Here is a 14,705-nt window from a genome sequence, read left to right on the forward strand (position 1 = left end):
TACAGTCTATTTTGATTCACTTTAATTCATCCTGTGTTCTATTTTACTACAAAACAGATTAAAGAAGTTCAAGTAAGTTGACACTTTAACATCATAAGGAGATATCTGTTCGGTTCTTGATAAACACTGGGTTGATTCCTTCTGTTTCTGCTTTACAAAGTGTCTTTCCCAGACTGGAGCATATAGATTTTGATTTGCACCACTCCAGTCAGCGTGTCTCCTGTTCCACTCGACGCAAAAGAACACCCCCTGGTCCTCCTCGTGCTCAGTCAGGGTTGGTTTGATCTGCCTAAAATCAACACAAACACTGGGAACACTCGTGTGGTCTTGGTCCCTATCAGTGGCCGTATAGCGGTCCTCAGGCTGGCACATGACTCCAAAACCCTTGGTCAAGCTGCCGATTACATAAATGCTTCAAAAGTTCAAGGCGCATGTAAAACACAGCTCTGGTTTCCTTGACGACCAGCAGACCGCAAAGGCCAGTGTCTCTCTCTCTCTCTCTCTCTCTCTCTGAACCTATCAGAAGTGTGGCCGCCGTCTCTCTACAAAACCTACAGGTCAGCTATGCATCTCACTCAACAGGACCAAAAGCTTGACAATGTGTTAAGAAACCAGGGAGCCACAGACTCAACTTTTGAAGTAAGTGCCAAAAAATGCTCTAAATAAAAACCGCTCAATTCTGAGGAAAACAAGTTTTATCAATTGCTGCTTGTTTCTCTTCATCACATGTGATCTCATAGAAAGCCTTGTTTTGTCAGTTTGAGTTACGAGCAAGTCAGTACATGGGTATCACTTTACAGTAAGTTTTCATTTGTTAACATTAGTTAATGTATTATCTAACTTAACTTGAACTATTTACTCATTAATGAGCAATACATTTGTTACATTATTTATTAATCTATGATAGCTCTAGTTAATAAACATACAGCTGTTCATTATTTGTTCACAGTGCATTGTTAACAAATACAACTTTTGATTTTAATAATGTATGAAATTAACATTTACTAATAATGAACTGCACTTCTTACTGCATTTATTAATCTTTGTTAATGTTAACGAATGTGAAACAATACTAGTGTATATTGTTTTCTGGAGCCATGTGGTGGATTATGGGTTAACAGAGGTAGCTGTGACATGTGACTGAATGCAACTGTTCAAACTGGATTCCAAATTTCTTAGGATCATTTTCAAATCATCATAACCATCTTGTCATAGTGGAATTCTGCAGCACTAACATGAGTAATCTGAGAAGTTAATAACAAATAATTTGTGGTCTTGAGAGACCATGAATGCTGGGCTTGTTGAGGTAATATTAAGCCAATGGTTTAGAGAAATTCTTGTTGCCACCACATTATGTATTATTAATATGCTTTACAGGGCCAGTAACACACATAACCGCAAAATTAGAAAAATGTCATATGCAATGAAACTGCATATGAAGTTCAGTTTTAAATAATTAAGTCTGATTCCAATATGATGTAAGAAATATATTTGCAAGTATAATTAATGAACACACTAGAAAAATTATTTACGACACTGCATTTATATTGCAGAATATCCTACAGTTATTGAAATAAAATCACATTGTAAAGCATAAACATATATCATTTATTTATTTAATCATTCTCTGATAATGCGTCTTTAATAATTAAGTTTATTATTCATTCATTACAGATATATAGGCTATGGGTTAAAACATATGTAATAGCCTACTTTTGGGGGGGCTTTGTCCATAAAAGAAAGCATTATTATAAAATATAGCATAACAGATATGAATAAGTTTAGCTCTTGTCAATTTGTTTCATATGTTGTGGAGGGAAAGGCTGATAAAGACCAGAGTAATTTAATTACGGACTGAAAACAGATTTAGAAAGGTCAAATGGCTTTGGGGGAAACAGTGGGACACCATCTTGTTGTTAGATAAACACACTACTGACTTCCTTAAGTGCAAAAAATAGACACCATAGTCCAACAATAACCAACACTCCTCCCTCAACCAGCTTTTAATATTTTGCAGATACAGGCCAACTGGGTTTTATGAAGGATCAGTCACCATGTGGAATTTCATGTCATGAGCAACTACATCACTGATTAAACATTTACATATTCAACAATCATAACTGCAAACCTAAACAAAGCAAAAACAGTGCATAACAACACAGCCTGGTTGAGAGGTACTGTGAATTCTGTGACTTATACTTAAATTAGTAGCCTATATAATTAATAAAAAATATAACTTACAATTTGTCGCCTTCACGTGATATTAGAATTATCGTTAAAAACGCCTAGTTTTAAAAAATTAGACATGAACGCCGTCTCAACTCAAAATTGAATGCAATGAACTCGTAATCACGACTTCAGAAGTGGGAAGTAGGAAGTTTCCGATAGCACGTGAAGGCATAATGTGTGTACTTGACGGAGACAGCGGTGCTAGACCCGAGGCCTAATAATGTGAATGAAATTCCCACCAACTACCACTGCGAGGCGGCAGCGAAGCGTGAATGCATAGGTTTTTCATTTGCATTCATATCCTTAATGGCGGATTTGGTGTGTTAGACGTGACTGGATGCTGGTACAATCAGAGCTTGAAACAGAAGCATGCTGCGTACGAAACAAGAGCTGAGTGGATTTAAATGCCACACATACAGTAGGCTAGCCTACGCAAAAATGATAATCTTGTTGGGAAAGCAGACTGAGGGTTTTATTAGTGATTTGTTTTCAACACCCACGGTGTCGATATGAACCAGAAGGTATTATAGCCTATTACATTCCATTCAGAAATACCTTGGTTTAGGGCGGCTACTGCTTTTATTATTGCTTGATACAAATTTTACAATTTCAATTTAATTCTTGTGGTTTTATTCCGACCTTGATTCAATTTGGATTCGTATTAGGTACAGTAGTGTTAATTTTTCTCAAGAAAGAAAATCTCACCTAATGCTGTAAACATATAGGCTATAGAGCCCTGTCAGCTGGTATAATTAAAGGTTAAAAATAACAACTCAAATTAAATAAAGGCCTAATGTGGTTTTTATTACAACAACAACTAATATTTGAATGATATAAGTAAAAAAATATAATAAATATGCAATATAGGCTAGTGCACATAATACAAATACTCATTAATACTAAATATAGGCTATTATCAAATACAAAATTGTCAAGCCAACTGAAGTGCTGTAAATGTAAATGTGATGTAGCCTACTCCAGCTATTTTATTGACCTCTTTCCACTGTTGAAAAACACTGATTGCTTGATATTATGTATGAGGCATATACATTTCGGTAAGTTGTACTGTATCTCTCAACATACCTATTGATAATTCGTGTTTATTTACTATCAACTAGTAGGCTAGTAAAGAGAGATGATCGGTTCACGTGCCGCTTGAACTGAGGCGCTACAGCGATCTGTCAAATTTAAAAGCGCCAAAACGGTAGCATATATTGTTTGAATTTCGTAATAAAATTGACAGAATCTGAGACCTGAGAATTTATCTCATATCAAAAGTAATCTGCTCTGTCTTGTCTGTCGGTGTCCACTTTGGTTCGCAATTTTTCTCTGCATGAGAAAACGTAAGAGCGCGTGAAAAGGACCAATTGCGCGAGAATTGGCAGCTCTGCTTTCCAAGAACTGTTGTTACATGTATAGAATGTTTGCATAAATTACATGCTGATACATTCCTCAGTCCCTCCAGTTTTTCGCGATTCCGCGATCGCTGAATACAACGCAAAATCAACAAATTGTCGCATTTTTTTGCGATCCTGCATAATTCCTAATTTAACCGCAAAATAATCACAAAAATGAAAAAGACCTCACAAAACATTAAATTATAATCACCCAATTGAAATATCTCTAGTTTGATTAAAGTTTCAATGCATTTTACGTGGATAGGCCTACAGATGTTGCGCTGCGCACGCAACGTTATGTCTGTGAGCGGTCTGTCAGAAACATGGCGAAAGAAAATTAGTCTCACCTGCCCTCTCACATAAGCGCCAAGGAGCGGGCTAAGCAATATTCTGATATATTGCACGAGAGTGGGGGTAAATTGTTTTGTTTTGACCGAGTGACTGCCTGACTGCAGTGTGTGTGTGTGTGTGTGTGTGTGTGTGCGTGCGTGTGCGTGTGTGTGACTGACTGCGTGTCACCGCCTGTCAGCGTAAATTCTCTTTATAGCGCTTGAACAAATACACACATAGCAACAATAACTTCAAAATATTAATCTTGGCGAGTATTTACGTAAAACTATCAGTAATAACTGATTGGGACGTTTGTCATTACTGTAGTAGGTCTTAAAGTGACAGTAACCTAATTTACCTGCTGTTGTCAGTGTTGTTAATGTTAATCAAGCAACAACAATAGCTACAGCACAATTTTTTAAAAAACGTAAATTATCCACTGTTTGTAACTGTATCCTTGTATTTATTTGTCCTGTTTTGTTTCTTTTTGTTATTTGTTCCTTTGTTCTTATTTCATTACTGAGTGTTTACTTGATTATTTAAATCATTTCTTGGATGTTCCTGGTTGTGCCCATAGGTTGTTTTAAAAGTTAATTTGATGAGAATTTGATTAGACCAAAATAAACAAGCTTTATGCATTTTGTTTGTGATTTGTGTCATGTATGACTATTGTGCATCTGACATAATTGCCTACTTTTATGGTAAATGTGATGTCCTAATTATAAAATATAAAAATCGCAAATTTTTTCACAAATTTCTGGAAATTACCACCACAAAATCAGTCATTTTGATCGCAAAAATCACACAAAAAAATCGTGAAATCCTGGAGGGACTGATTCCTGTAAAATCATTCTGACATGCATATGACATTCAGTTAGCTATTAAAAAATCTATTAAAAAGTAACTATTAAAGGGTAACTAAACCCTAAAAACAACTTTTTTTTAGTTAATGATCTGTAAGACTGAGGCTTTGTTAATGCTGTTCGTTGATTCAAGTATTTTTTTGACATTTGGGTTTAAAGTGTTTTAATTCTACAATATATGGTGTAAAAACGTCTGAGTGCTGCCCTCTTCAGGTTGAACGGTGGCTACTGCAGTTGAATTTCCTATTGGAAGTTGTGGTACCAGCTAACCACGCCCTTGTCTATAGAGAGACGCCCCCCCCCCCCCCCCCCCCATCTGTCTATCTATCTATCTATCTATCTATCTATCTATCTGTCTGTCTGTCTGTCTATATCATCTGTCTGTCTGTCATCTGTCTGTTAGTTCACTCAAAGCTGAAAATTAATCTGTCATCTTTTGTTGTTTTAAATCCATATTTCTTCCATGGAAAACACAAAAAGACTGTTATTTAGACATCATCAGTCACCATTTACTGTTGTTGCATCTTTATTTCCCCATTCAGTAACAGAGATGGTGACTGACACTGTCAGTCTGCTAAAAATGTTCTTTTGTGTTCCTGGACAGGTTTGGAACGATATGAGCTAAGTAAATGATGACAGAAGTTTCATTTTTGGTGAACTCTTCCTTTAAGACATCATCAATCTCACTACCTTATAATGACTTTTTCGTTCACGCACGGATGAATCATAATTTTAAAGAGATGCTATGTATTGAAATTGACCTGAGGATATGTAGCTTATGAAAAGAAAAGAGCAAACTCCTTAAAATCATTCATACATGCATATGCGCTGGACCGAATCGCGTTAAATCAAGTCTCTTGTTTGCGGTATCGTATAGCCTATCCCCTGTGAGATGCTCATGGCCTATTTTTCTTAACTGCAGATCAACCACAGAACAAACACTGTTTAAAAGGCCCATTATTTGGCTGCATGCATGCTCATCTGAATGGACTTCTCAATGAGCATGAAGCGAAAGGAAAAGGGGTGATTGGGAAACTCATTGACTTGAATGAGTCACTCGAGAAAGTTAGTATTTAGAAGGAGAGTTATGAAGATGAGACAGGAATGCATTAATGTCTGGTAGTGTGTTTTCTTCTAGGAGGCACAGAAGACAGAGCCTCCTGAAAAGAATTAGCATGACATAATTTAAGAAGAAGAAGAATTTTCTAAAATAAAAGTAGTGGATAAAGTTTCAGAGGGATGTAGTATCTCTTTTGCCTCAGTTGAGGGGGTTATTGCAAAAAAAAAAAAAAAAAAATAGTGAAAGGTCACATGAGAGGAGGCAGTGCCTCCTCGTCACTGTCATTGGCTGATTATAATGTAATGTTGACCTATCATGTTCACATCCACTTGGCAAATCAGCCTTTGTGAACATTGTGAAAGTAGCCCAATTCCGCAGGAAAACCGCAGACTTGGCAACACTGTGATGCTGGGCAGAGCAAGATATTTTCTCTTTCAATACTGAAAATATTTTAGGAATTTAATTTGATTCAATTACATAAATTAGAATTAAATAAGAAAATAAAGATGGCCAGTCTTATCCATTTGCTTCAATAGTAAGGGACCTTTGCAAAAATAAAAAATATACAGTCTTTCAAGAGCGCACAAGAAACTATTCTCATACTATTCTCAAATTCTCAACTATTCACATTTCCATTGTGCGTCACTGCCATCTTCTATGAAGAAAATTACAACATGGATGCACATGAATTATTAGAGATAATATTTGCTAAAAATGTGGCTTTTGTTAGGGCCTTTTATAATATCTAGGACTTTTGTCAGCTTTTACATATCCTCCGTGTCACGAAATGGGCTGATGGCGCAATACGGCTGCCATCCCATTATCCCATTATCCGGCGTGGTTTCTCTTGAGAAAAATATACATATTTGGCTAAATCCATGTATATATCCAGGGTTCAGTGTGTCATTTCCCTCATGTCAACTATACTGAAATGCTGCATTATAGTTTGCCAAAATGGTCACTTATGAGGTTCCATAACTGTTAAGATGCTGCAGAGAATAAAGCAGCTGCCTATGTTCTGGAACAGAGCTTTTCTCGGAACATTAAAGGTCTCCATATCTTGCTTCTCGGAAGGATTCAGTGGTTATCCCTTTGCTCTCTTAATAAACCTCAATGCTGACTCTCCTTAGATGCTGGAATAATCCCCACTACCTTCAGATTTCAGATGGCAGCAATGACCCTGAGAAGAACGTTATCACTGAACCCCGTGCTGACAGTTTGGAAGAGGGCCTGGACCCAAGGCCCGATGGCAACCTTCTCTACTCCATCAATGATCGCCCACCCTGGTACCTCTGCATTCTTCTGGGTTTCCAGGTGAGACACAACATGAAACAAATCTCTAGTTAGCCTTTCGAGAAAGGCAGCTTAACACCAACCACACATAAAGACATCTCTGCACACATCTCTTCTCAAGCGAACAGGTCTTTCCTGATTTAAACAACTGACCTTTAATTGGTTTCTTGGTTAAACTGAGCTGGAGGATAGAGTTCTCCTCATTGCATGCCAAGAAAAAGGTGAGTAAACATCTGGTTGGTAGAGTTGCCTTGAAGGGCATGAGCAGAGTGACTAAAGATAAGGTTAACTCCTTAATACACAGGAATGTTGCACTGAAGCTTGGTCGAATCTGATATTTCACAGATCCGCTTTTTTTAGGTATCATGTTTTTGCAGATGAAATATAATGTGGATAACATTGAATAAACTTTTTTTTTTTGTCAGGTTAGATACTGATTTCTAATCATTCAAACCCCTTTATCTAAACCTCTCTACTTAATCGTCGGTTGCTCATATCTGGCATTTTTTATTGTGAGTTTGTAGTTCTAATCGAATCCTCGTCTAACACCCAATGGGTTGTGGGCTATATTGGCTATTGAGTGTGCAATGCATGGATCTTCACTAACCGGTATTCTAACCGAAAATAGTTGACCATCCGGGTATCTCTGGAATACTGTCACGTTCTGGGTTTTGTTTCTTGTTCCTGGTTCTCGTCTAGTCATGTGACAAGTGACATTAATCGTCTGATTATTATTCACAGGTGTCCCTTGTCTTGTCGTTAGTCTTGTGTATTTAAGCCCTCATGTTCGCCCTGTGTCTTTGTCTAGTATTGCATGACAAGACGAGAACCAGGAACAAGAAACAAAACCCAGAACGTGACATAAAAGACACAGGGCAAAGATGAGGGCTTAAATACACAAGACTAACGACAAGACAAGGGACACCTGTGAATAATAATCAGACGATTAACCAATGACAAGACACATGGCAGGATCACATGACAAACAGGGAATCACATGACAAGACGAGAAACAAAACCCAGAACGTGACAAATACTCACTGTAACATGCTATGATTTGGGTCATACTAATTTTAATTTCGAGTACTATTTATGACGGATAGTATACGGATGGTACCAGTCTGGATAGATATATATTTTATGATCCAATTTTGCAGTTCACAAGCTCTTAATTCGATTAATTTGATTTGATTTTAATATGAATCTTTTGGGGTATATTTCAGTTACCTTTTGCATTTTGCTTACATAGCTATTCAAATGTCAATGGTATTCAAAACTGTTCGTTTACCAACATTTTCAAAATACCTTCTTTTGTGTTCTGCAGATGAAAGTCATACAGGTTTGGAATGACATGAGATGAGAAAATGATGACAGATGATGAATTAAAATTTTTGTGTGAACTATCGCTTTAAGGTTCATCCCAGCCAAGAACAAAAACTATTACAACAACCATAATGCTAACTACAATAGTGTCTATAGCTTTAGTTCATTAACTGAAAAAAAAATCGGTCTGAAAGTGATTCAAATGATATTTTTCCTCTCTGCCGTTATACATATTGTTGGCATGGTCTCCGCTAATTTCTTAAAGGGATAGTTCAGGATTTTAGACATGAATCTCTATAGCTTCCCCATAAGCAGTGTGGTGCATTGACCATGACTTGCCCCCGACAGCGTCCTGTGAGCCGAGCTCCGGTCCAGTTTTGGTCAAGATGAAATTAGTCCGGCAAGTTTGCTGGGGTCACGGCAATAAAGCTTTTTTCTTCTCAAATCAATATGTGTTCAAAAGAGTGATATATTTGCGTCACTAAAACGTTGTCTATGGAGAGGTCAGACCTCGTAATGGCTTGGCACTATTTTCTCCCCTGTCATATCACTGCGCGCTGCCGCTACCTACAGCCAGCTGCGAGCTGCGCAGGCGCACACCACTTTTTCAGTTGTTCGGCAGTGTTTACAGCAGTGTTTACGTGCTCAGAACAGCTACACGAACGAGCTAACATAGCTACTCACCAAGAGCGATCAGTTTGTACAAGCTCCAGCTTCAACTTGTTCAACTTCTCTGTCCATCCTCTCTCTTTCTGTCCTTTCTAACTCCATCTGGCGTAACTCGTCATCTGTGTATTCAGGTTCGTAAAGATATCCTTTTGGCTGTGTGTCGAAGTCAATGTTGTCATCGTCGCTGCTGTAGTCAGACATGTTATCGTTCTCTTTACGAGCTGTAAACAAAGTGACACGTGCGCGGCTCCCAGCTGGCTGTAGGTAGCGGCAGCGCGCAGTGATATGACGGGGAAGAAAATAGTGCCAAGCCATTACGAGGTCTGACCTCTCCATAGACAGCGGTTTTGTGCTGCAAATATATCACTCTTTTGAACACATATTGATTTGAGAAGAAAAAAGCTTTATTGCCGTGACCCCAGCAAACTTGCCGGACTAATTTCATCTTGACCAAAACTGGACCGGAGCTCGGCTCACAGGACGCTGTCGGGGGTAAGTCATGGTCAATGCACCACACTGCTTATGGGGAAGCTATAGAGATTCATGTCTAAAATCCTGAACTATCCCTTTAAGGTACGGTCACATTAGCAAAACATTATCCATTATCTATTGTCAATAGTGTAGGTCACACAGAACTGAGTTTAAAACCAAGCAGCTTTTGTTGATCAAAGCAGCGAATTTGTGCAACCAACTTAACAACAAGCAAAATCTGCGAGGGGAACTTTTTCACCGTCACACAAAAATCCAGACTATGCGGATTCCTAAAATACCTAGATTTTGCCAGCGAAATTTTGCCGAACAGCAACAGTTTAAAACATTTTTTTTGTGGTTATCATTCTTGGTGTGAACAGGAGTTCACAGCAGTTTCCGTTTTGTAAATGGTCTCTTTCATTTCAGACCACCAATTCTCATTAAAAACGAATGACTTCTGGTTGCTTTGACACCACTAATCCTCATCGTCAGCCTAAGCGCCTTAAGGATTCACTGCCACTCTTGACCCTGTTATTCCTTATTATATGCATCTGATGTTTAAGGTGAGGGGAATATGAGCCAAAGCATTCCACTTACTCGTCCTGATGACACATGGAGATCAAAGGCAACTGGGTGGGGGGAGAGAAAGGTCAGCAAGGTACACAGGGGACTCGCATTGACATGTGAGGTAAGATGATGTGCTGAGTGTAAAGAGGAGTACAAAGAAGAAATCTCACTCCTCCAGCATGCTCTCTTTCATCTCTCTGGTGTCATGGAGGGGAGGAAAAGGCAGGGAGAGACCTGGTATTTCATGTCAGCACAGACTCCCTTAGAGCCCCCAGCCGTTTCTGCTTTCATTACCAGTGTTTTTATGCTAATGCACGTCCCTATAGGGTTATGAAATTGTAAATTCAATTCAAAACTGTTTTACCCGCTCAGCTCTACTTGACTTCTGGGGGAAGGCAGCTGTGAAAGCATAAACTATAACAGCCGAAAACCAATAAAACAACAGGAATTTAAGTGTGGATAACATAAAGCATCAAACTGTACACATTTATTTCCATACCTCTCCTGCTGTATAAATAGTCTCCCGTGCACCATCTCCATATCCGCACCGTAATCTCCCATCAAAGCTGCTGAGCATTCAGGCAAGTTTAACTTTTTCTGAGCCTGACAAATTTATGAAGCTTACTGGTGAGAGTAAAGAGGTGCTATATATTCACAACAGATAGGCCAACATCTGTCTTCCATTTCTCGCACGTCTCCCTGGCTTAGTCAGGCCGGATTTAAGATTTGCTACATTTTTTGTGATCATCTGTCTTAGATTGGGTCTCGTCCCGCATAACAAGCTGTTTGCGATGAACCTAAGCCCGGTGTCATCCATGGTAGCTCTTCATACCCATTTCTTGTGTCACACAGCATTACATACTGGCATTTGGTGGCATACTGGCAATTCCTCTCATCCTGGCTGAGCCGTTGTGCATCAAAGAGAACAACGCTGCCAAAAGTCAACTCATCTCTACCATCTTCTTCGTCTCGGGCCTTTGCACCTTGCTACAGACCACCTTCGGAACAAGGTACGTGGATTGACATTCCTCAATGTGTGATATCTGAAGTTATATACACTGCCTGAAAAAAATGCCTTCACTCTTAAAAATGTCATGGATGTTAAAGGTTCCATAAAGAAATGAGGTTCATTCTCGTGTGTTACGCAGCACGTTTGAGCTTCCTCAAGAACCAATGAGGTTCATTCTCATATGTTACGCATCACGTTTGAGGTCCTCAAGAACCAATGAGGTTCATTCTCGTGTGTTACGCATCACGTTTGAGGTCCGCAAGAACCAATGAGGTTCATTCTCATGTGTTACGCATCACGTTTGAGGTCCGCAAGAACCAATGAGGTTCATTCTCGTGTGTTACGCATCACGTTTGAGGTCCGCAACAACCAATGAGGTTCATTCTCGTGTGTTACGCATCACGTTTGAGGACCGCAAGAACCAATGAGGTTCATTCTCATGTGTTACGCATCACGTTTGAGGTCCGCAAGAACCAATGAGGTTCATTCTTGTGTGTTACGCATCACGTTTGAGGTCCGCAAGAACCAATGAGGTTCATTCTCGTGTGTTACGCATCACGTTTGAGGTCCGCAAGAACCAATGAGGTTCATTCTCATGTGTTACGCATCACGTTTGAGGTCCGCAACAACCAATGAGTTTCATTCTCGTGTGTTACGCATCACGTTTGAGCTCCGCAAGAACCAATGAGGTTCATTCTCGTGTGTTACGCATCACGTTTGAGCTCCGCAAGAACCAATGAGGTTCATTCTCGTGTGTTACGCATCACGTTTGAGGACCGCAAGAACCAATGAGGTTCATTCTCATGTGTTACGCATCACGTTTGAGGTCCGCAAGAACCAATGAGGTTCATTCTCGTGTGTTATACATCACGTTTGAGGTCCGCAACAACCAATGAGGTTCATTCTCATGTGTTACGCATCACGTTTGAGGTCCGCAAGAACCAATGAGGTTCATTCTTGTGTGTTACGCATCACGTTTGAGCTCCGCAAGAACCAATGAGGTTCATTCTCATGTGTTACGCATCACGTTTGAGGTCCGCAACAACCAATGAGTTTCATTCTCGTGTGTTACGCATCACGTTTGAGCTCCGCAAGAACCAATGAGGTTCATTCTCGTGTGTTACGCATCACGTTTGAGCTCCGCAAGAACCAATGAGGTTCATTCTCATGTGTTCCGCATCACGTTTGAGGTCCTCAAGAACCAATGAGGTTCAGTCTCGTGTTACGCAGGACGTTTGAGCTTCAGCAAGAGGTTTGTTCTCGCTCGTCAAGCAAGTTCGTTTGAACTTCTGTTTATGTTTGCTGATCAATGTTTATATGTGAATGAAAGCCTAAATTCAATCTGTTCCACAATATAAAGCGATCGTGTCTCTTCAGAAAATTTGGACAAAACTGCTCAATTTTTATGGATTAGTTTTACGATCTCTTTATGAACTTTTTGAAGCATCAAAGTGGTAGTTGCGCAGCTGCCAATAGAGGAACAGAAAGCTCTCAGATGTCATCAATAAAATTTTAATTTGTAGGTTAACAATCCCTTTAACATCCATGGAATCTTTGAAATGCACAAAAAGGTTCTTTATAGTGGAAAAAGTTTCTTTAGTTATTACATTCTTCTTTGCACTAAGAAAATAATGGTTCTTTTAAGCATGTTCACTGAAAGATTCCTTGGGGAATAAATCATTTTATTCTAGCTTCATGCATTCTTTTTTTATCAACAATTGAATGTGGGTAAGTTTAATTTTAAAAAAGTGACATTTTGAACAAAAAGCTGAGAAAATCATGTTTTTGTCAAAGACTACATCCGAATTAGATTCAGAACGATGATCAAAACATAGATCCAGTAGATCTCATTCATCAACACCGCGTAATTTTACATGTGCATAAGCAATGCTTCAATCGCTTGTTGTTTCTGCTTCTTCTCCTGTGTATTGATCTAGACATACTGTACTATATCAAAAGATGTGTAATAGGGCCTCCTAATGCATAACAGTGAAAACATGGATTGCCAGAAAATTCTGTCAATGGCAGGGAAAGAGTAAAGAGTTTAGAGTCGTAATAGTACAAAACATAAGAGTATTGGTTTTGTCCATACAATGCAAATCAACAACATTGAACACTGACTGACAAAAACATCTGCAGTTATGTTCCATAGAAGAAAGAAGTTTGGAATGACTTGAGAGTGAGTAAATAATGACAGAATTTACATTATTTACAGAAGTACATTAAAATCAGTCTGGCTCTCGTCTTTTCAGCCGAGACCTTTGCATTCAATGGTTTTTATGTACTCCATAATTCAGTGAAAGGAATATATTGATGGTTTTTTTGCATGACTACTGCCAATGTTTTTATGATTTAACTGACATAATGAATAAAATAGCCTCAGAGCAAAATAAACATTCTTTATGACTTTGCAGGTTGCCGATCCTCCAAGGGGGGACGTTCACCTTCATCACCCCGACCTTGGCTATCCTCGCCCTCCCCAAGTGGAGATGCCCAGACATGAGTGCCACCGCTCAACCAAACACCACAGATTCTGCAGCCCTCCTCGTGGATGGTGACGAGGTGTGGAAGGTCCGCATCCGCGAGGTACTGTAGGAAATATTATTTCAAAACCTGAACCTAATTGCATCATTTGAAACAAGTGAGTCTGTTCTTAGCCTCGAGTCATGTGTCAAAAGGAAATGTGTGGCAAGAGCAAATAATACATTTTAGTGAGTTTTGGAGACTCGCAAATCTTTACGAAACCTCATCCAAACTGAAACCGTTGGAAGCTTTGTGAGCGAATTCAATCCTCGTAGTGATACTCTCATTGAACTTTTAAAGACATTTTAAATGTCAAAAGCTCCACAAGAATGAAATATAAGAAAACATTGTTGATGCATACGCAGTAGAGTAAAACCGTTGTATATACGTTAAGTTAAATATCATTAAACCAGTTTGATTTCATTTATATTAAATGCAATTCAATTCATAAAAAGTATTGCTAAACATTTGCACGCCTCTAAAGATTTTCAAATGTAAAAAGGGTTTGATTTAAAAGCTGTCATGGAAATTGTAATTATCAGTAATGTACAAAAATGTAAGAATGCTCTTATACCTGTACTTATGAATACTAATGAGATCATGTTGAACTATTGTCTGCTATTTAAAATGAGTGTTGGCTGTAAAATTAGAAAAAAAATTGTCACTGTAATAATTTTACCTTGTAAAGTCTCAGATGTGAAGAGCAGCTTTTGTCTTAAGGAGGTTACAAAAGGAAAAACTATAATACTTAACATCTGAATGACCAGATATTTTTTCAAAGGCATTTTTAAGCTTTAAGGTCAGTCTTAAATATTGCAAAAATGTATTGATATTCTTTGTAAATTATCGGGAGGCTTTAAAGTTATTCAGTTGTTTAGGGTGATCTGTAAAATCTGTACATTTACAATAAATGGAGAATGGAATGGAATGAATGCATATGAGCCCAGTACTAAATCAAGGAGTTAATTATT

The 14,705-nt window shown here is 38.6% G+C and overlaps 1 protein-coding gene across 1 annotated transcript in view; it reads left to right on the forward strand.

Moving 5' to 3' along the window:
* The first annotated feature begins 340 nt into the window (after window positions 1-340).
* LOC307151902 (solute carrier family 23 member 2) overlaps window positions 341-14,705 on the forward strand; it is a 29,106-nt gene continuing 14,741 nt past the window's right edge. The window contains exons 1-4 of the mRNA XM_079860150.1: window positions 341-639; window positions 7,038-7,193; window positions 11,055-11,212; window positions 13,626-13,797. Of these exons, the coding sequence (XP_079716276.1) occupies window positions 565-639; window positions 7,038-7,193; window positions 11,055-11,212; window positions 13,626-13,797 (561 nt within the window). The 5' untranslated portion in view covers window positions 341-564. The remainder of the gene's footprint in view (window positions 640-7,037; window positions 7,194-11,054; window positions 11,213-13,625; window positions 13,798-14,705) is intronic.

The sequence above is a fragment of the Squalius cephalus genome (assembly GCF_949319135.1).
Source record: "Squalius cephalus genome assembly, chromosome: 23".
In the NCBI taxonomy this organism is placed as follows: Eukaryota; Metazoa; Chordata; class Actinopteri; order Cypriniformes; family Leuciscidae; genus Squalius; species Squalius cephalus.